This window comes from Lissotriton helveticus, chromosome 9, assembly GCF_964261635.1.
Source record: "Lissotriton helveticus chromosome 9, aLisHel1.1, whole genome shotgun sequence".
In the NCBI taxonomy this organism is placed as follows: domain Eukaryota; kingdom Metazoa; phylum Chordata; class Amphibia; order Caudata; family Salamandridae; genus Lissotriton; species Lissotriton helveticus.
In genome coordinates this window covers 61,613,253-61,636,279 of record NC_136070.1, presented here as the reverse complement: position 1 = coordinate 61,636,279, position 23,027 = coordinate 61,613,253, and the positions used below count along the sequence as shown (strand labels likewise).

Sequence of the window (23,027 nt, the reverse complement as noted above, 5' to 3'; positions counted from 1 at the left end):
ATGAAAAAAACGATGGTTTTAGGCCCAGATCTCTGTACATGGGTGAATGTTTGATCATTTTCAGCACTCGGTCCTGGGTCTCTGAGCACTGGACGTGGTTCTTTAAGTATCAACTGGGGGTATGTGCAGTGGGGTACTGGGGGCACGCTTGTAGATTCTGAGGGTACGCTGGAGATGTTTGAGGGCACACCATTGGTCTCTGAGCGCTGGTCGTGGTTCTTTGAGGTTCAGCCCGGAACTGTGAGGCCATGTAATGCCAATTTGGGTTTTCCATGAGTGGCCTAGGGTGCCTCATCAGAGGCCTGTGTGGAGTTTCTGAGAGTGGTCTTGTGGGGTCTGGGGGAGTTTGAAGCTGAAGCCTTTAGCTCTTTCAGACAGATGCTATCCTGCCACTCCGTAAGGCGTCTCCTTGAGTTGTCTATGTGATTTTATTTCAAGCAGTGCTTAATTTGAGCCGGTGGTTGCAGGTGGTGGGCCCAGCAGCACTTATTATTGTTATCAACACTTATTTTTCCTCAACAGACTTTGATCCTGAACAAGAGAGAGAAAAACACAAAGGTGGAAAGGAAGAGCAGAAAGAAGGAAAAATAATTTTCAAAGACAGAAAGCAGGGATGAAAAATGACCTGTAAGAGGGAGATAAGTGTCTGGTGGTGGATGAAAGAGGCATGGGGTGGCATCAAGACGATGCGTTCTTAGAATTCGGTACTCCAACACCCAGGAGCACCAGCTGCGGGCTTCTGAACAAAGCTTTGGGCCCAGTACCTTTACTTTTACAAGTTAATCACTGCTTTCAAGTGCGCAGTTCCCTCTCCTTTTTTTGATAACAATGCCTTTGGGCATTTCATATTCAAGCAGATTAATATTTTCAGGAGGTCAGAGCGAGCGCCTCTGTAAATTAGCTGCGGAACTCAATTAAGATTTTTGTATGTGCCATTTAAGATATCTTTGCTAATACCCCTTTATCTCTGATTCTCAGAATCTGATTACGTCTTTTCTATTTTTATTACCTTTTCTGATGCTCACTTTGCTGTGACTCACACACGATAAACTGTTCAATTAGGGTGGGAGATTCCCATTTAAAAAAATCCAAAATTGATGTTATATTAGCTTGCTTCTTCTCAAAACGTTCTTGATTCAAACGAAGTCAAACGTCCTCTATTTTATTGTCTAAATCTTTTTGTAGGTGCCTCGTGCCCCTGACAGCAGGGGCACGAGTGTTGTACTTCTGCGTCAAGTTCTGTCTCTCTTTGATTTGGCTTCAGCATCTGTTGGTCTATTTAAAAAGCACATGCACAAAATAACTGCTTATGGAGCAGAGTCCTGCTTGCCAAGTGTGACACCTTCGGCCAGTCTAGATTTTCTTTTATAGATCTTGCTTACCTAGGTAAAATCCTCGACTCCTTCATGTAGTAGACTGCCAGCCTGTAAAGGTTATGTAAGTGCCAAGTAACAAGAACAAGGTCACTCATTGAAAGTATTTTTCAAATATTGTAAATGTATTTATTTTAAGGTATTATTTGAGATTTTTTAATTTTTTTTATTGACAGGTCATTGGTCTTTTTAAACTTTGTATAGTAGTTGGGTGGTATTTAAATTGTAGTAAATGAAATGTAGCTGGCATGGCCTATGGGAGAACCAGTGTGCACCACTTGTAGTAGGAGTGTTGGAGATACAGCTCAGCAGCACACGTGCACAACAGACTTATGGGAGTAAGGGGAGAGGAGGTAGCGCATGCATTCTTTATTTCAACCCCTTGACTTGTGATTTCTCAGGCATGCATTTACTGGCATATTTATGCATGTGAAAATAACAACTCCACTCAGAGACCTCTATTTCCTTCAAGAGAAGCAGAACTGTTTGTGCTCCTTCCATTTACGGTATTCTCTTGTGAGATGGTTTAGGAGAACTTGGCCCTATATAAAGTGGTGTAGTTACCCCTTTAGTGTAATCCGACTACAGATGCACAGCTTGTTTTAAAATGGGCATTATTATATACTATTCTTTCACCATTAGAGCTTTCATATATGTCTTTTGTCACATATGTCCCAAGGCCCCCTGAGTATCCCCGACGGAAATCCAAACTACACAGCTGCCAGGCAGCACTACAGCATTTCATGTATTTTGCAGCTCTCCGTACCCCTCTCACACATTGACTATTGGGACCACCCCTGTTTGGGTACCTGCCAATGACTATGCCGCACACAAAGAGCTTAGTATTACACATCTTTATTCGTCTGTGCGTAACTGCAAACTCAACATTCTAAATCAACCTTCAGTGCATTCCAGTCTAACACTTACGTTGCAGCTCTACGGAAAAATATATATATGTATCCAATTAAATCTCTTCAATCAATCTTTTTGGTGCTTTAATCGTTCGACCTGATCTTATCATTGGAAACTGGGAGCTGTCACCATCAATGTCCTGGATCTGAGTTGATGGTGGAGAGGCAAGAGCAGTCACTGGTGAATTGTAACTCATCTCTCCTTCAACATATAGATCTGATGAATGGTGACTTAAATGCCGATCTGGTAATAGACTTCCCAGGGCACTGGGCAGTCACCATGTGTCCCTTGGTAGACACCACTTGAAAAGATTCTGCATCCAATGCGCATCAGATCTGAGTTGATGGTGGAGAGGCAAGAGCAGTCACTGGTGAATTGTAACTCATCTCTCCTTCAACATATAGATCTGATGAACGGTGACTTAAATGCCGATCTGGTAATAGACTTCCCAGGGCACTGGGCAGTCACCATGTGTCCCTTGGTAGACACCACTTGAAAAGATTCTGCATCCAATGCGCATCAGATTTTCTTTTCCGCATCTGGCATACGAGCACTCGATCTCCTTTCTTAAAGATTATGTTCTTCGCTTGATGTCTTTTGTCAGCATACGCTTTCATCTTTTGTTTATGAACCAAGTCCTTCTCACAAGTTGCTGTCTCGTCTTTCGCTCTCTGATTGGTCCACTAAGGTATCTTGGTTGTCATTGCTCTAAGGAACATCAATATTGCAGGACTGTCACCTGTGGTCGAGTGAGGTGTTGAACGATAACCACTTAGGGTAGAATTGAACACAGTTTTTAGAGCGAGCTTCTCAAGAGTAGCACGCTACACTGCTTTCTTTAGCGTACTCAGAAAGTGCTTGACAAGCCCTTTGGTCTGCACCCAGAGAGGTGTGCTCTTCTGAAACTTTATATTTAGATGCTCTAAGAAATCCTTGAACTCTCAACTGTTAAAAGGCGGTTCATTGTCAGATTTCAATATGCCTGGAACACGCAAAAATGCTATCTAGTCTCTCAATGACTCGGTCTTGAGCGGTAGATAAGAGATCCTTAATTAATGGAAAATTAGAGTATTCCTCCACAGTCACCATCAGCTGATGTTGCATAGATGACAGGCCTTTAATTTGTTTTCAACCCACTCATCAAGATATAAAAGCCAGACTCAGTCTTGTAGAGCTTGTTTTGTGGAAACAATTCCACATTGTCCTTTGTGGTCCACTTCAATCATGCTGCAGACCCTCCAGAATCAGGATTCTCGACCCTTGCAGTATAATTCCTTCCTGAGTTATGGACACTTCATCTTTGAGATTTTTGTATTTTTGATATTAACCATCACTGGTGAGGATATTGGTTCCATGACAGATGTGCAGTTATATCTTTCAGCTTTAGCATATCACTATCATGGCTTGTGTCAGTGATAATCAGGGCTAACAAAATGGTAGCTGGTGTGTTTGATTTTACAATGAAATTGATATGGGCTTCAGCTGTCTGGGATGGAGTAGAAGCACTCTGGAAAAGTAGTCAGCAGTGTTGTAATGCTTCCCTTGCTGATGCACAATGAAGCCTCGAAAAATCATCAAAATATTACTAGACTTGCGGGTCCAATGACTTAAATAATGTACTCAACCTAATTATAATGGTCTTGACCCATAAACTGGTTTCAAATGATGTGATCCTGGGCAAATATTTTAATTCACTGAGCCACCATTTTCATCTTTATCACATTTGAAAGTGCCTTCAAATACGCGAGTTCAGCAAGTAGGCTGTACAAAAAAAACTTTGCTTGATTTAATAGACTAAACTTTTGTTCCATGTATAATACAAATCTAGCCACATATAGGATGCACATGACCACTGACTTCTTCGTACATTAACTTCATTGTCATCAGATATGGGACAAAAATGTTTCTCAAGTCATGTTTAAAAACGTTCACTTTCAATCAATACATACCTGAAGCATGAAATGGTAACACACTTATTTGCAATCAGAAGGTTTTAAATTAAAATGCTGCAACATTTCCCACTTAAGTGGTTTTACTGATAAAACTATATGGTTTATAATGTTTGGAAATAGAGTTTCTGCAGAAATGTCATTTGCACATCACCACGTAAAGTGTTCTGATTTGTTTTGCTCCTGTTTACCTCTTCGTTTGCATCGCACTTCTGAACTACAAAAAAAATGTTCTTTTGTAATTCCTGATATATTATAAAATACTAGTATTCATTTACAAGCTGTTTAAATGATGTGTGCTCAGAAAAAAACCTGACATCTTACAGCCTTTCGTTTCACAATGATTGTCAGACAGCTCACTTGGCAAAAACCTCTAAATGTAATAAGAGAAAGAAAAGTAAATACCATTTTCCAGGAGAAGATAAGAAACTATTAGTAAAAAGATAAACTGACATTTGAAACCTGCCCTTGAAAATACAGCAAATTTGTCAAGATAAAAACAAGATTTAAAGGCGTTATCATTGCTCATTCACTTTCTGAATGAACAGAAAACCTGTTCTTTCCAGCTTAGGTTCACTCACCAGAATTGACTAGTTGGTGCTAAAAACGGCCTTACCTGATAGAATCTGACTCGCCATAGCGAGTGGACGAGTAGATTTTTCGAGGCCTGACAATGTTATAATTGTACTCTTGTAATCATAGTCCCCATCATTCAATGCGAGGAGGCATCCTGGCCTTTCGATTGCCAAATATAATTAGTAAAGCTTGATGATCAGTTATCAATGTAATAGGCTTTCCGTTCAGGAATACATAGAAATGTTCACAAGCCTATACCACAGCTAGACCTTTTGTTTTTTAGGTTGTGAATAGGCATGGTCTTGCATATGCAACAGTATGCCTTCGAGGATTCGGGTGTCTGCTATGCTGTGCAAGGACAGTGCTTAACCTGGCTGGGCTAGCCTCGACAACAACCTCTTTATAAAGCTTTGGATTGAAATATGCAATTTCAGTAGCATTCGGAATGACTTGAATGATTTTCTTAAAACGTTTCTCACATTCGTGTGACCAATGAAATGAAACACACTTTTTTGTCAAATCTCTCAATGGAGCACATAACAGTAGCAACGTCTTTTATATATCTGGAACAGTAACTGGCCATGCTAAGAAATGAATGCACCATAGAAACATCTTGTGTGTGATCAACATTTGTTAGTGCTTGTACTGTAGCAGGATTGGGTGTCATGCGTCGAATAATATCTTGAACAATTTCTGCTGGCGATTACACACCAAAACATAGTCTTATGTATCGAAACAGACCAACTTGTGTAGAAAAGGTTGAGGTGTAACTGCAATTTTCTTCAAGTTCCAACTATTGTTAGCCCTTATTCAAATCAAGGCGAGAGAAGACCTTTGCACCATTGAATTGCGTTATCATGTTAGCAATGTGTGGACCTGAATGTTGTTCTCATTCAGTTGCCTTGTTTGCCTGACACATGTCAACGCATATGCCTAGAGCTCCTTCACTGCCCTTTTTGGACACTACCCCTATGGGAGAAACCCATGGCATGGGACCAGTAGAACGCTCAATGATATCATGCTCAAGTGATGATTCAAGTTTTTTCTCAACAGCGTCTTGTATTTTATTTTACAGAGTTTTATATAGCGCAAACTTGACCCGAATCGGGTATCAGAGCGCTTTACTTGGAACCAGTTCCATTACATTCATTTTTGTTAGGCACAGGGAGATTACATGATTTGCCCAGAATCACAGGAAGTTCAGCATCATTGTCGAGACTCGAACCCAATTCCCCAGATTCAAGGTCGACCACCCTAGCCGTTAGGCCACCTCCTCTCCCCAAAATAAATGAAAAAGTAATTGTAAATGAAAAGCAATTCATCTATGTCTTTGAGCAACTGAACGGACATCCTCATTAATATGCTAGCTTACGGAAAGCAGTCCCATATCAGCAGCTGTGCTGAAACTGAGTAGACAGGCACTTGACGCTGTACCTTGAAGCAAATGAATGGGTGCTTGCATCTTTGCTTATTTCAGTTTCATTGTCGCTACAAAAGAACCATGACTTTTTAAGGGCGTTGATTCAGCCATTGTGTACACTTTGGTTTTCATTGGCGTAAGTTGCAGTAATGGAGGCAATTCATTATATTTCTCCTCAGGCATAATGTTTATCAAAGCATCATTGTCGATGGTAAAAGGTATTGAACAACCATTTACTTTCAGTGTAGTCTTCAGACAATGTTTGAATGACTTTGGTGCTTTAGCATGTCGACTTCTCTTTGACTGACATTTTTCTTTGCCAGCAACCAATTCAACATGCTCACGCTTTTCTGAGGTAAACATCAACGTGATAAAACCATCTTCTTCTCTTTTACTTGATACTGATATAGAAGAACTGTTTGACGATGAATTAAATGACAATCAACTTAGTTTCCGTGTCAATTTGTCTTAACTGATGCTGCCGCTTGGCCTGGTGGGTGCGCGTCGAACAATTTGTCTGAACGTTCTGGCTGCCATTTTGTTTTCACGCTGTGATGCCCTTGCTTTTTCCTTTGCTTTGCAAACCATCATAAAATGGTTCTCCGCCTGCCACAATTGTTGCACATCTGTCGAATCGTGGGACATTTGTCTTTGTATGGAAACTAATATCCACACCTAAAACACAACTTCTTTTTACATGTAGACATCAGATTCTGTCTTTCAGTCTTTTGCTTCGGCTTACTGTTCACACTCATGACTGATTCATTCTGGGCTCCTCCAACCTCCATGTCAGCAGTTTGTCTATCGGCACGCTCTTCAGCTCTGACAGCCATTAACACTCTCTCCAGTCTAGGAGTTTCTCTCCGCATTCCTCGTTTGAATGAATCTGACAAGCATCCATCAAAAACTTAAGACGTATAGCTTCTTCATCATTAAATTAATTTAGCTTGGTGTTTGAGTGTGTCAAGTCTCTCCACAAATTCATCAATGGTTTCACCAACTTTCTGTTGTTCTTTACTGAAAATGTATCTTTCGTAATTCACATTAGGCATTGGATTAAACTTGAGATTCAAAATATCTTTAATGAAATCTTCAACTGTCTCTATTCAAACAATCCACCTATCGACAATATTTTGCTTTTTGGCAGCATTGAACAGTGGTGGTGGTTTCAGCAATGCAGCAGCGTTGTAGACCACAGTTTATTTTAATGACTATTTGTATACCACTGTGGCATGGTTTATGCAGCTCATCTGTAGGGCCTCAAATATGCTGGCTTCTGGATCATCTTTAATGATAGCTGAAAATGACTTTCTTCGCAGCCATCTGAAAAATGTCACTATTCCAGGAGCCTCTCTTTACTCTTCGAAGACCTGTGAAGTTGTTCTGAACCCCCCTTAGCAGTTTTGATGCCACTTCGGGTATGGGCGACTCGGTAAGCACAACCTTAGGCCCATCTCTTTAAGCCACTTCACAAAGTGCAGCGGTATGATTGATGACTCTTTTATGAGTTTGGTAAGTCAATTATTTCTCCTTTTCTAAATGTCAATTTGCACTTTCTGACACCAAGTTGATCTCCTCTTGCAGCACTTCTGTTAGCAGCATTATTTTGTAATTTTCGATTAGCAATGACTGTTTTTTGAAAACCTGGTTGTATCCGCCTTCAGCGTTAACACTCCATATATAATATGACTTTATCTGGTGTGGAAGCGCAGTACCTTTATGGATGGCCTGACCAGCAGGTTCTCAGTCAATGAAATGTAGATTCTCTGCAATGCTTTCGTTATCTTCAGCTGCTTCATAGCGGTTGGAGATGCGCTTTGAATCCACATGCATTAAGCACTGATTCTGTACTATGACGACGGCACATGTGGCATGCACCAGCAGTTTTTTTGGACCATAGCAAACTCTCTGGGAGAGCACTGTCAATCTTCGTGTTAGTTATCACCAATCTTGTCACCAATTGTAGTGTCTTTCCCAGCCTGGGCTCCGCCAAGGACTATGCCAAATATAGTATTACACGTCTTTATTCATCTGTGTGTAACTGCAAACTCAACATTCTAAATTAGTCTTTCTGGTCTAACACTTACACCACAGCTCTACAGAGTCCATCAGGAGCCAGACAGTACAACCACTAGATTCAATGACTTGATTCTTGCCTATGTTATCCTGCACTTTTCAGTGACTGCGTAACCGCTGTATAACAGGTAGGATAACTCAGTGGCCAAATGTCTCTGCTGCATCCATTTGCCCCTCCCTGCTGGTTCTAGATTTCAGTCCTTGCTGCACCAACCCCACTTTAGATCCTTCTGAGGCTAACTAATAAGTTCAATACTATGAGTAATATTAACTCTTGCTTACCGGGCAACAAGCACTGTCTAAAACTACATTTGTTTTGTTTTCTGTTCTATTTGGAACTGGTAAAGCGCAACAGCTACTCAGTGAGTGCCTGTTGGTGTGAGACTTATTCCATACAGATTTGTGGTTTAAAAAACCTTCTAATGCTGTAATATATTTCGCAGTGACAGTCACACCTGGTAGTTATAGTTAGAACCATGTTTCCATAGGAAAACATTTTGTGGGTTCGCTAATAACTTTGACGCTGTTTTGACGAATCTTCACCAAACTTTCTAAAAAAAAAAAAACATGCATCCATCTCGGCTCTTTAGTGTAACGTTTCGTGGTAGTCCGTCAAGCCGGGGCTGAGCAAAGGGGTTTCCCAAAACAAGTTTGCATTATTCATTTTTCCGTAGGAAAATTAGACACAGGAACAGCCAAAACAGCTGAACAGAATTACACCAAATTCGACAGAAATTAAGATTTTGGTCCAGAAGGTGTGCTTTTTGTGATTTGGTGTAATGCCGTTCAATAGTTTTTGAGAAATTATGGTTAAAATAATATAAAATATTTCACACCGCGGGCGGATCCATGGAGCCAACAGATCAAGAGAGAAGATCAGATTGGCTGCCACAACATTAACAGAGATGTGATGGCAGCTATTTTAGGATAGTCATCTATCCTGATTTTTTGTTTTTTAAATATACTGCGCAGGGTAGTGATACCCTACCCCTTCCTTGCTTAGTTGGGGTGCGGTCCCCCGATTCAAAAATAATAAAACAAAAATTGACTTCAAATTCACAGATGATGCTCAGATGAGCAGTAAACATTTTTTTTAAAGCAAAGGCTGCTGCAATTTGAAAAAAAGAGAGAAACAAAACACAGGCCCTGCCAGGGCCCATGAGAGTGGTGCAGTATATTCTGAAATAATAGTTATCGTTTAATGACAAGATACAGTGGCGCTTGAGGTGCCTCGAGGGAAGGGCATTAGTTAAGAGAGTTCAGTTAACCACTAACAGGAGTACCCAGAGGCTGGGTGAGGTGGCCTAGTGGTTAACATGTCTACGGTGTAGGACTGCATTCTAGACCGGCTCCTGCGCTTGACTAAAGTGTGTGATCCTCGTCAGCCTCAATTACTTTATCCACCAGTTTGAAAGGCTTGGAAATCCTCTCGCGTGCCATAATAAAACAGGACACAGGCACTGCTGAGGCTGGGTGCAGTTCAGTGGGTGGAAGGAGAAGTGCAGACAGAGGGTGCTCGCTCAGCTTTTACGCGAACACTACTCATGGGCAGTGGCCTCGTGAGAATAAGCTGACCTTGTGTCTTGTGTTACACCAAATTTAAAAGTAATCTGCATCATAGTAGGACATCAGCTCCCTATGTGGAGATGTACTACATAATAATGCTAATAAGGATGCAATTTTGGTGCAACGCTTAGTGCCAAAGGCTTGTAGCTTCTTAGCACTATTACTACATGTTTCTATTACCCTACCCAGTCCGAGGTACACGTTTTTTTGACCTCGGAAGGGTGAGAGGCTGAGACAGCCTGTCTGGATTGAAGTTAGTCAACAGTTTGTTGGAGCAGATCTCCGCAGTAGGCGCATAATCCCGCTGCTCTTGTTTTGAAGGGAGCCTGACAGCATGTTAGGCCCTTAAGGATTTTTCTTGTGGTTAAGAAGTTTCCTAAAGTTATGCACCCGTCCTGTTACAACTGCAATCACGTGGAAGTTTAATTGAATTCAGTTCTCTATGTATAAGCGAGTGTTAATTGGAATAGCGCCCTTCCACGAACTGAAAGACCTTTAGGCACCTCCATGTTGAACAGAATTGTCATGTTATTTATGATTAGGGCTCCTTGTTTTATGGTATTTATGTTTTTTGTCATTTCTGTCTGTATTTATAGTAGTAGTAGTAGTAGTAGTAATAGCTTTATTTCGATATAATTGATATCATAAAAAGCAATACATATACATTAAAAACTGTAAAAGACAACAAACATTAAAATTACATAAGCTCTGTGCAACAATTTACATTTGTAACCGCAATTTAACAGTCTAGAGTACACTTCAGACAAGGTAGGAAAGTCTATTAGATCTAATGCGCCATGCCCAGCCTAAATACTTAGCTAAACCACTAGCAAACAGGGGGCGAGGGTCCGTTTTAAGAATTCTAAGGGCCTCCCTATGGGACCTAGTCCCAAATTCTCTACATAGTGGCTTCAGCCATCTGCTACGGGGGACTGCATAAGCCGGGCATTCAAACAATAAATGTGGAACTGTCTCTAATCTGTCCAAACAACAAGGGCAAAAAGGGGAGGTCTGTGCCGGGACCTTCCAGTTGGCAGTCATAGTGCCCACAGGAAGAACGCCTACCCAGAATTTAAAATAGAGGGCCCTATCCCAGGGAACTGTGATAAAATCCAAATATGGCTCACGGAAGTGCACCTCTTTTGTCAAGAGAAATTCTGCCGATGACCTGCATAAATTAACATTACTCTTTCTGCCCTCGACCACCCAGGACCCAAAAAGTTTTTTCAGAGTTGTCTTTGGCCGGGCGGATCTATTGATCCAGTCGACCTCAAGGCCTAGATCCACTAGAAGACTCTTGACTTCCCTTAGCCACCGAATCTTAGCCCAGCCAGGAAATGCAAGAATCTCTTTTAAGCCATCTGCATAGCTGGACAATTCGGGGGCTCTCCAGATGCGAGCCCATAGAAGGAGTGGGCTCAGCCTCGCTTGGTCACCAATAGGGCGAGTGCCCATATCCAGGAGAAGAGGAAGAGTTGGGGTGTTGTAAGAAAGGGCCATTAGATCTTTGTGAAATTTATTTTCAGAACGGGTCAACTGGTCCACGTTCTGCACACCCCATAGTTCTGCCCCATAGAGGGCTGCACTGACTCCTTGTGCCCTGTAGATGTCAACAACCGGTGCAATTGGTTTGTAAGAGGAGCCCCGATGTTCCTTAAGAAGGGCACCCGTTACTCTCTTATGGGACAGCAGCATCTTTTGTAGATGCGATTTCCCACTCATAGAGTCGGAAAGGCGAATGCCAAGATAGTCGAACTCCTTAACCCTCTCGAGTGGGACTAAGTCAAGGGTAGGTGGTTTGACTAATTTCCTCGGGGGGTTTAAGACCAGGAACTTCGTCTTCCCCGTATTTATGACTAGACCTCTTGAGTCGCAGAAAGTCCTAAAACTGTTTAAGAGACTCTGCAGGCGCACTGGTGACTTAGAGATCAGGAGGGTATCATCTGCAAATAGTAAGGTAGAAATTTTCTTGCCCGCCAGGGATGGTGCGTCTGCTGGATGTCGTAGCAGATGCTCCACCACTCCGTTAACATATATTGAGAACAGAGTGGGGGCTAAAACACAGCCCTGGCGGACACCTCTATTTACAGGGATTCTCGATGTTTTTTGTCCCTGAACACCCCACCTGATCTGTGCAAAGTTGTCTGCGTGGAATCTTATCAGCATATCCAGAAGGTTAGGGGGAATACCTAGTGCATCGAGAACATTCCAGAGCTGGTTGCGTGGGACCAGGTCAAAGGCAGTCCTTAGATCTATAAATGCAAGGTACAGGCTGCCTTTGCCCAGTACAACCACTTTCCAATAAAGCATCAGCAATCGGAATGCTTGCTCGATCGTCCCCGTGCCAGTCCTAAAACCGGCTTGGAAGTCTGACAGAATATTGTTCTCTTCGACCCACTGCGTGATTCTTCCCAGGACAACTTTGCCTGCCACCTTCTGCGAGGAATCCAGGAGACTTATAGGACGGTAGTTGGCAGGGTCGTCCCGACTCCCTCTCTTGAAAATAGGGACGACCTCTGCACCCCTCCATTAATCTGGTAGGGCCGCACCAGCCAAGCCAGCGTTCATTACGGAGGCAATAAGTCTTCCCCACTCGACTAGGTTGACACGAAGTAAATCCCCTGGAAGGCCGTCGGGGCCCGCCGCCTTGTTGGGGACCAGGCGCTCAATTGCCCCTTCTACTTCTTTACAAGTGAATAGGAGGTCCTCACTGGGCTCTAATTTACCCGGGGTATACGGACCCACCTCGGTAGGCTCGGATCCCTCGGCCGCTGCATACAACTTGGAAAAGTGGTCCAACCATACACCCTCGGTTATGTTGCATGTTATGAGCGAGTCCGTGGGTTTGTCCTTAGTTCTTATTAGGTCCCAGAAGCTTTTGGAGTCCTTCCTAAGACTAGCTGCCAATAGGTCCTGCCAGAACATGTTCTCATGCTCGTCCCTCGCCTTTACTAAGGTCTTTCTGTAGTTGCGCCTAGCAAAACTAATCTGGGGCCCATCCTTCGCTTTTACCGCCCGGATCAGCTCCCTTTTTGCAACACTGCAGGCGTGTGAAAACCAACCCGCATTGCGCGTGGATCTACCATTTGCGGTGGCCCTTGGACCAAAAGAGCAAACTACAAACAGTTCACCTAGCGCAGTGGTTTTTTCAGAGAACAAGTTAGGAGCCTCCGAATCAGTGGCTCCTAAAGAGTCTAACCGCATCGCGGTGCTGGACATTATAGATTTAGCACCCCGGATCTTATCCTCATTTGCCGCAAAGGTATTCCATTTTAGGCGTCTACCGCAATTAGAGGGAATTACTTCATGCGTTAATTTCCAAGCATGAGGGGATGGGGCTAGGGACACATCCGTCCATAGGGAAGACAAGGACAGGAACATTGGATTATGGTCACTGACAGAAGACTGGAGGACCTCCATGTCGATTAGGTGTCCCCAGAGGCTATAGTTCAATAGAATGAAGTCAATTCGCGAGGAATGACCCACTCTATTAAACGTATGAGCCCCTGACTGGTCTGAATTGGATCTACCATTAGTGGCCCTGAGACCATATTCCAGGCAGAGGGCGTTGAGATCGATGGCGGTTTGGGACCAGCTTCTGATAGGAGCCAGTGAGAGGGATGGAATGCCTCTCCTGGCATCATCCTCCCAGGTGCCTAATATATCTTCGTTAGCCAGGGGTTCAAATGTGCAGTTGAAATCCCCTGCTAGCATAACGAGGGCGTCGGGCGTACAAGAACTAAGACCCTCCTCAATACCCGTAACAGAAAGTGTGGAGGACCCGCCCCTTGCCCCTCTAACGTAGATGTTAAAGATTTCAAGCCTTCTCCCCCCACATGGCCCTCTAACTGAAAGTCTCTGTAGGTCAGGTAATTTGTTGGCAATAGGCCTAATAGAAAGACCCAGCGAGATACTAGCCCAAATTAGTAGGCCGCCGGAGGTACGGCCTTTCCCTCCGGGAGATTGTATTGCAGGAACAAAATAAGTTGTGAAACCCACCTTGTGGTATGGTTCCAGACACCAGGTTTCCTGAAATAGACACAACCCGAAGGGTTCAACAAATGAATTCCAGTCGGGTATGTCTATATTCCGCGCAAGGCCTGCTATATTCCAGCTAAGCACCTTCAGTCCTTCGCCACTAATCCCATCTAAGCCCCACACCTGATCAGTTAAGGGAGGGGTAAAGACAATACCAGGGGCAATACTAGCGGCCTCAGCCGGGGTCAAAGATACAGTTTCCCTTCCAGAGACTGCCACGGGGGAGCAGGGAAGCTCCCCCCCCCCCCCCCGTAATCAACGACGGCGGTGAGATATGGCTGCTGGCCGGAGGTCCCTCAGCATGGATGGCCACTTCGGATGAGGAAGCTCTCGAAAACTCGGTCCCTCTAACAACCGCCTGCTGATTCCAAATGACTCCCTAGAGAGGAGATTACCCTTGTCATTATGGTGAACTGCGACTACCTGGTCTAATTTATCATCAAAAGACTCAGAGGCTATTCCAATTAGTTGAGAATCGGCAACTCTACCCTTATTGGGCAAAGCCCTATTTTCCGATGAATTGCAATTTTCAGGGATGCATATAGATAGCACAGAGACGGGGCACAGTAAAGGAGAAAGTGAGTCCTCAGAAGAAGATGTGCAAGGTCCCTTACCAGTGAGTCAGTCAACATCCTCAAGACAGACAAATCTATTGTAGGTGGGTGCCCCATTCCATCTGTCTTGAGTACCCTGCCAACAATTTGCTGAACCACCCCATACATAATTTCTAGCCGAGGGCCAATTCCCCCCGTTTTTGGAGCGTGGTGGCGGGGGATAAAAATAGGTTAAGGGTCTAGCTACTATGGTCGAGTTCCCCCCGTAATCGTTCCATGTGTATATAGAATGTGCTGTGTTGGGGTCTTCAAAGGAGACAATGATACAATCACCTGGGATTGATTTGTGCGAGGTGCCTATCCATGGTACCCTTCGCACCATGAGAATTTTACTTCTCAGGTGGATGGGTAACGGCCTGTTTTCATTTAGCCAGTGTGTTACCTTATTCCTCAGGGATCCGAAATTTTCCTGCTGGTGATATGCGATTTCCGGAACTCATGTTAGTACCACTACATAGGGCCTAGCATCCGGGGGGAGATCGAGGTAACCCACGCTGTTTCTCCTTAGGTTTTGCCCCCTGCGTCTTAGGATAATAGATCTTGGGTTCTTTTGTCCTCAGGGCTGCCATGACTTTCGGGGCTGGAACAGGTTGTACAAGCAGTTGTTTAGGTGTCTCCACTATAGCATTAGTGGTATTACTTATAGCAGCCTTGGATCGGGGTTTGGGGATGGGTTTGGTCACAGGGACCATGGGTGGGGTAGCTGTGGGTGTTGGTATAGGATGAGTTACACCAGATGTGCTATTCGGTTTATTATCAACTATACTAAGAGTTGCTAGGGTTAAGATGCTCTTTTCTGTCTCAAGCAGCTGGTTTTCTATACGCTATAGTCTGACTTCCAGGGGGGTTAGAAGTTTTTTTAGCGTTTCCCAGACAATCGTTAGAAATTCCACGTCTCTTCCCTCTATCACACACACAGGAACCCCATCATTCTCACCTTCTATTACTAAATCGTGCTCTCCCGCTAAAGCTGCCCGACTAATTTCTGCAGCACTGACACTGTCATTCCCCGTAGATGATGGTACTTTGGGGGATAAATGGAGGGGTAGGGCGGCCATCCCCCCTACTATAGGCTTAGCACCCGTGAAGATCTGGGCCTTTGCAACCTTCGCCTTCTTCCTAGAGAAGGCGGATGTAATGTTGCACTTACGTTTTTGGACAGCACCCTCTTTGATTGTGAAGGGATTTCTCCCGCCCTCCCCCTTAGGATTAGGGGATATCTCCATTGGGGCCCCCTTTACTTACACCAAACCACCCAAAGATGGGCTATGGTTGGGAGTTGGTAAAAGAGGTAGCCCCACCATAGGGGCTGGGGGTGGGGAGGCCGATATCTGGTGGACAACTGCCTGCGTCAGAATAGAAACAGAGCCTACCCGACGCTCGGGGTTTTAGCTGAGGCAAAATGACCTAGGGATGATTTCCTCGCCAAGGACAGCTCCCGGGAAATTCTTCTAGCTGCATCAAGTTCCATGGAGACTCTTTTCTGCATTTTATTGATTTCCATATCAATAGCAGTGTTAGTCCTAGTTATAAAGTCATCAAGAGTCCCATTCAACTTCTTCCCTTTAGCTTCCCTGGTTCTACATTCGCGCACAGACATTGTACCTGTACCTTGAGTTCACAAAAGCTAGTAGAAACAGGACAAGGATGGTAATGCAATAAAAATAAGCCAAGGGAGGTGGCCCGGTCCGGTCTCTACCGTTCTCTAACGGCCTCAAACGGCCCGCCCTAGTCCCGGGCTTCTCCCGGGACGCTCCCGCGCCGCGGGAAGTAACGCTTGTATTTATAGGTGGGCTGTTAGGCTGATGGTAGGGCGGGGCTAGCAGGGAGAGCGGCCAGGTGTCGGGAGGCTCGGGTTACCGGGCCTTCTGGGATGTGAAGTCCGGGACCCGACGCTAGCAGCCCTGCGTGCACACAAACACCCACAAGACAGTCCTGGGCTCCTGGAAGGCAAGCACGGCGCTGCGGGACCCGCGGAGCGGGTTCCGCGAGTTGTGGAGCAAAAGGCTAGGTGAGCCAGGAACAGGAACCACTACTCAGTCCAAAACGATGTCCCAAGGCGGGTGTCGGCCAGAGTCCTTTTCAGGCTAATGGTGGGGCGGGGCTAGCAGGGAGAGCGGCCAGGTGTCGGGAGGCTCGGGTTACCGGGACTTATGGGATGTGAAGTCCGGGACCTGACGCTCGCAGCCCTGCATGCACACAAACACCCACAAGACAGTCCTGGGCTCCTGGAAGGCAAGCACGGCGCTGCGGGACCCGCGGAGCGGGTTCTGCGAGTTGTGGAGCAAAAGGCTAGGTGAGCCAGGAACAGGAACCACTACTCAGTCCAAAACGATGTCCCAAGGCGGGTGTCGGCCAGAGTCCTTTTCAGGCTGATGGTGGGGCGGGGCTAGCAGGGAGAGCGGGCAGGTGTCGGTAGGCTCGGGTTACCGGGACTTCTGGGATGTGAAGTCCGGGACCCGACGCTCGCAGCCCTGCGTGCACACAAACACCCACAAGACAGTCCTGGGCTCCTGGAAGGCAAGCACGGCACTGCGGGACCCGCGGAGCGGGTTCCGCGAGTTGTGGAGCAAAAGGCTAGGTGAGCCAGGAACAGGAACCACTACTCAGTCCAAAACGATGTCCCAAGGCGGGTGTCGGCCAGAGTCCTTTTCAGGCTGATGGTGGGGCGGGGCTAGCAGGGAGAGCGGCCAGGTGTCGGGAGGCTCGGGTTACCGGGACTTCTGGGATGTGAAGTCCGGGACCTGACGCTCGCAGCCCTGCGTGCACACAAACACCCACAAGACAGTCCTGGAAGGCAAGCACGGGGCTGCGGGACCCGCGGAGCGGGTTCCGCGAGTTGTGAAGCAAAAGGCTAGGTGAGCCAGGAACAGGAACAGTCCAAAACGATGGCTGTATTTATTCATATTTCTTTTTTGTCAACTTTATCTGTATTTATCCATATTTATTATGGGTTTTGTGAAAAAAGTAAAGCTGAAACCGGTATATTTCCACGTTTATTTAACCAATAAATATGCAGTCATGCTTGAATGCCTGCCAGATTTCAGTGATAAGAACACCGGCAGAAGATAAATCAATGCACATTTCAGTATCAGGCTTTTGTGCGTAGCTACTGCTGTTTAAGCCTATTTACAAAAATTCCTTTCTTTTTTAACCCGCTCATTGTCCTGGCAGTCATGGCAAAGCATATTTAGAATCACACGAAAAGCACCCAATTTCCGTTTTTGTCCACATTTAAAATAAAATCCAGATAAGAAAAGAAATGTTTTTCTGTCTGTATTCATCTGTAAAAATCAGTAAAAACTGAAAATAGGGAGCTTTATTTATGATATAGCACGTAACACGGGAGCTCTGCCACAAGAAAGTGAAGTGCGCTGTCCAGGATCACACAGTTGTGCAAGAGCTGAAGCTGGTTTTAGGACCTTGGTCCCTTAGTCCTAAAGTCCGTGTCTTGACTACTATTAGTCCACGTTTTCCCTGCTGTGATGTAAACATTGGTTGAAGGCATTTTATCTATACAGTGATGTGGCACCATCCTGATAGGTTAGCGTGCCCCTAAAAGGTAATCAGGCATTTATAATGGTGGCTTGAGAGAGATCAGGGATGAAAACCTGAGGAGGTCATTGAATCTAGAACTACCTCACCAGGAAGTATTAGCAGAATAATTTAATTATTTTTTTATTTTAAAGGCCAGGTCGTCTCCCCCTTTTCAATGCCCATCCTTATATCAGGAGATCTAATTTAGGTCTTTGAGGACCAGATCTGTCCCATAGTTCTATGTGTTGCGTTTCAAATACAGTTTATTCTGATTAGTTCAACTTTAACTGATGTTCATGACCTTCGTTTGACCTCCAGTTTTTTTCTAACATTGGAAGAAGAAAATAACAGGAAAGGAGGTTGTCCAGAAGAAGTTGTTAGTTATTCACAGCTGCCAAACGACTCCATATTTGTCAACAGTGGCGGCTCTTTCTCGAAGGCGGAGGAGCGTCTCACCACAAGAAAAATAAAATGATAATAACAATTTTATTATTATTTTATTTTTCATTATTGGCTATGTAAATCCGGTGCGGGTGGGGCGGGGTGGGGCTGTGCCTCTCGCAGAGCAGGCGGAGGAGTGGTGGCATGAGGTTTTGGCCGGCTGTCTCGGGCTGACCAAACCATCATGCACACTTGGCATGTTCTCCACCGGGCTGTGTTGTACAGTCTGATGGAGAACATGCCCAGCCTCCCATTCTCTGGCTGAGTGCCAAACCACGGCGCTCAGAGCAATCACAATGCTGCACTGCAGCATTGTGATTGGTCAGGGGAGTCATGCGCCTGGGTGCTTCCTGGTTCGTCGATCTGAAGAGGACGAGCACGGAGGAAAGCGGCCGCCAATAAGTTACGTGTTTTTTTTTCTTTGACTTTGCCCCTTTTCTTTTTTAGGTTTCGACCTGGCGAGGGCACGAAGTGCCCCTCCCAGATCGAAAACTTTTGTCAACAGTATGGATGTCGGCACCGCCTCTGTTTCTCATTGGCTAGCTCCATAAATGGACGCTAGCCATTGGGAGACAGAGGCTGTCAATCACGCTTTCTTGTGAAAACGCGATTCGGAGGCGTTTCTCGATGTTTTTTTAAGCCTCGCCCCTTTGTCCTGGGCCGCGCTGTCATTGGCTGCCGGCCCGGGACACCCCGTGACGTCATTCCCCGGGCCGCGCTGTGATTGGCTGCCGGCCCGGGACACCCCCCTGACGTCATTCCCGGGCCGCGCTGTGATTGGCTGCCGGCCCGGGACCTGACTTGTTTAACGTGGTAACACCCACTTCCTCCGTCAAAGGGCGTGATCACTTTCAGAACAGTCCCCTCCTGCGGCAGCAGGTGGCTCATTCGACTCAAACCCAAAAGTCCCGCCTTCATTACAACTCCCGCTTAACCAGGCGCCCTCCAGGTGGAAGTCAACCTGATTTTGTTAATGCAAAGTTGTTAATCAGTTAGGTCGGAAATACTAAAGGCCCCTTCACCGCATATCCGAAAATAGCTAAGAAAAACGTAGAACTGCATTTATGCGTAAATTATTAAACATCTCATGCGAGGTGTAGTTTAAGGCATTCTTTTGGAACAAAGATAACAACATCCCACTATCTGCTAAAGACTAAGCCGATCCGAATGACTTTATGGACACTGCAAGGGTGGGACGTCAGATCAACAGCATAGAAGAAACCCTCGTGCTTGAGGCATCGGGGGCAAGCAAGAACATCCCGAGCCACCCCCAAATCATGATTTCCCTACTGCCGTTTCTGCTAAACGCCTCGGCTGCAATCCAGAACCTGAGCTCGGGGCCCCCCTCGCAGCAGGAGGAGCTGCTGGCGGAGTCCGGGGCCCAGGGCTGGTGGCACGGCAGCCGCGTGGCTAAGATCGGCATCATCACGGCCCTGGGCGGCCTCATCATCGTGGGCAACACCTTCGTGCTGATGGTCATCGCCTCGTCCGTTTCGGGCTGGTCGCGCAATTGCCGCTACATCCTCATCTCGCTGACAGGCACCGACGCGGCGCTGGCACTGCTGGTGGTGCCCCTCAACCTGTACGGCAGCCTGGCACTGGAGCCCGACGCCGGAGGGCCGGACGAAGGCCCGCTCGGACCCTACTGTCACATTGTGGCCTTTCTGAACTCCAGCATCTTCGCCTCGTCCATCTATTCTCTGGCCACCATCAGCCTGGAGCGCTACGTGGCCGTCTTCTTCCCGCTACACTACGGGCGCGTCATGAGCCGGTGGCGGGTGCAGCTGCTCATCGCCGCCGCCTGGCTGCTGCCGCCGGCATTCCTCTTCCCCATCGCTATCCCCGGCGGCTCGGTGGTACGGGTCTACTTTTCGCGGGCCTCGCTCATCTGCAACCCGGACTACGCCAGTAATGTGACCTACTCGCTGCTGCTGACGGCCGTCATCTTCTTCCCCTGCTCGGCCATCGTCACCTTCGCCAACCTGCGCCTCTGGCTGGCAGCGCGCCGCCAGAGCCAGAAGCTGGGGGCGCACGACGACGCCGCCTCGCGCGTCCTCGTGCCGGTCGTCATCGTGTTCTACACGTGCTGGGCGCCCTGCATGTTTACCATCCTCTACAACGGTGAGTGGCTCGTGCTGGGCCTTCAACACAAAGACAGTTTTGCATGCTGGCAACCCACTTGGCCTAGAGGAAAGAGTAACGAGAGGCTGATTCGCAGTTCTCAGTCATTGAAACAAAGCTGGCAACTTGCCCCTTGATATGTTTGTGACTTTAGAGCAGGGCTGACTTGTCAGCCGACAGTATCAGTTCAAATGAGACTTGTAGTTTTAAGCTTACCACCACACGTGTTAACTCTATATTCACAATATGCATGCCAGAAGATGTTTGCTGATAAAGCAGGAGTGGGTGAAAATGCATGCCTTGATTTGGGGGCATATCCAGGAAGTGAGCGAAGCACACTGTATTGCTTTTGGAGTATCACAGAAGCATATTATTGTGCCAGAAAGCATGTCGTTGCCACAAATTTGTTTCTGGAATAACATCTTGTTAAATATTGTCTCAGGTTGTATGGTAACAGCCCTTTACAGCAACCGATTTTCTATAAAAGAAGCATTTACACTTTTCTTCCAAAACATCATAAATGTAGCCAATGTGTTTCATTCCTCACATCGAAACTTTTTCAGGGCTCATTGTGTGTGTTTTGTTGCTAAGATTCTTGCTGTCTGTATGGCACAAAGAGTAAGCATTGTGTGTGTTTTTTTTAATTTGTTTCCAAGTCATACCTCAAATTTTAACACAGGAGATGACCATAGTTGAACTTCTATTCCTTCTTTTCGGACCAATATTGTGTACAATTGTGTGTAGGCCTTCCAACCAATATCTGAACTAGCTGTGCGGTGATTGGTTGAGGCAGATTGTATTCAGCTCCAAAACATAAATAAACGGATTAGGGATCCAGGGGAAGGACAGCCAACATTATGACAGTGGTTTTTTTTGGGGGGGGGGGGGGCGCGTTTGTACGGCGCTATTGCACTGTTATGTGGACCGCAGGTCCAACACGGCAGTAGAAGAAAAGCCAGTCTGTCCAGTATTGTGCCAGACGTTTTGGTCTCCTCATGGCCCATCAGAGCGCCTAGCCTGCATACCTTCCACCTCTCTGGGACGGTGATGTTCAGGGGCCATAAAGCGTGAACGTATTTCAGGTACTTCGTATATAAGTTTCCATGTCGTCTCTTTTGATTTTTTTTGGGTGGACGGACCACTTCAGGGTTGAAAATTTAGGCCAATAACACATTGTAAGATGCTGTTTAGAGTTAAATGTGCCTGTGTTTTAATTTCTTTATTGAACCAAATTGGTCAGATATCTGAGCTTGTCTCTGGAAAGTTTGTTTATAACCGAGGACGATGCAAAACAAGCGATACACCAGACAACTTATGCTGCTGTGTCCTTCATGAATTTAGTCATTCATTCCATCTGACGCTGATAAGGGAATGGTTTACACTTAGACAGACACAGAAGGACAAGCCGGGGGAAAAAATAACATCATTGTGTTTTTTTCCAGCAGGATTTCTACATCCTGTATTGCTGAGAGCAGCATTCTTTACTGCAGCTGCCTTAAGGTTGCTTATAGAAAAGAAAAGTAGGATATGAACTAGACCCCAAAAACTTTTAAGAGCAATGTAGTAGTGAGAAAAAATGTTTTTCGCAAATATGTGCCGAAATTCTGGCTCTCCAAAGCAGCGTGCAATAGAATGTCTGAATCCATGTGGTAAATCATACTTTTATGCCCTCTCTGTGGGGGACTTATACCCATGTGTCTGTATTTCTTGATGAATTATTTCTACCACAAATTAGGTATATTGGATTGTTGGCACTGTGATAACATTGTCACATGCGACAGTAGTGAGCATGATTGGTGAATGAAACAATACATTTACATTACATTTAGGCAATTGCTGATTTTGTGGGCAAAATAATATCAGGTGCGCTTTAAGCAAGACCCATAGCTGTGGAGCGGTGCCTAGGGTATTTTGAAACTGAACACATTGGCCTTCAGTTCTGTCTTGAAAGTGAGAAGGAATAGTAAACTAAACAAATCTTTGGGGAAGGTGTTCCAGTGGAAGACTGGTATTAATTTGGTGTGTCCGAGTTTTGAATGTGTACTGCAGCTATATAATTTATATTTGCTGTTCGAAGTGCTCAACATACGGGTTGTAGCAAGATGGGTGTTGGGTTGGGTTCGCAACCGTTTTCAATATATCAAATGTATCTAAGTGCTTGTGAAATGTGTTGTTATCGTTCTACCTTTAATACAGTGCTTAGAAACAATACGTGTAAGGTATCGTCCATTTGCGAGAGATTAAGCTATTGGCATTCTAAATGACAATACCATTAATTTATCTGTTTTCAAAACCAACACATAAAACACATAAATAAAAAAAATTGTCATTTACAATGCCAATAGCTCTAACTTTTACAAAGGCGAAACCGTTGCATTGTAAATGCTTGTTTTCTTTTATTCCC

The 23,027-nt window shown here is 45.4% G+C and overlaps 2 protein-coding genes across 2 annotated transcripts in view; both read left to right on the top strand.

Annotated features, from left to right (window-relative positions):
* AVEN (apoptosis and caspase activation inhibitor) overlaps window positions 1-23,027 on the top strand; it is a 959,958-nt gene that overhangs the window by 241,937 nt on the left and 694,994 nt on the right. The gene's annotated exons all lie outside the window — the stretch shown is intronic.
* Window positions 19,678-20,760, top strand: LOC144782526 (beta-3 adrenergic receptor-like). The gene has a single exon (XM_078661935.1). The coding sequence runs from the start codon at window positions 19,678-19,680 to the stop codon at window positions 20,758-20,760; it is 1,083 nt and encodes a 360-aa protein (XP_078518061.1).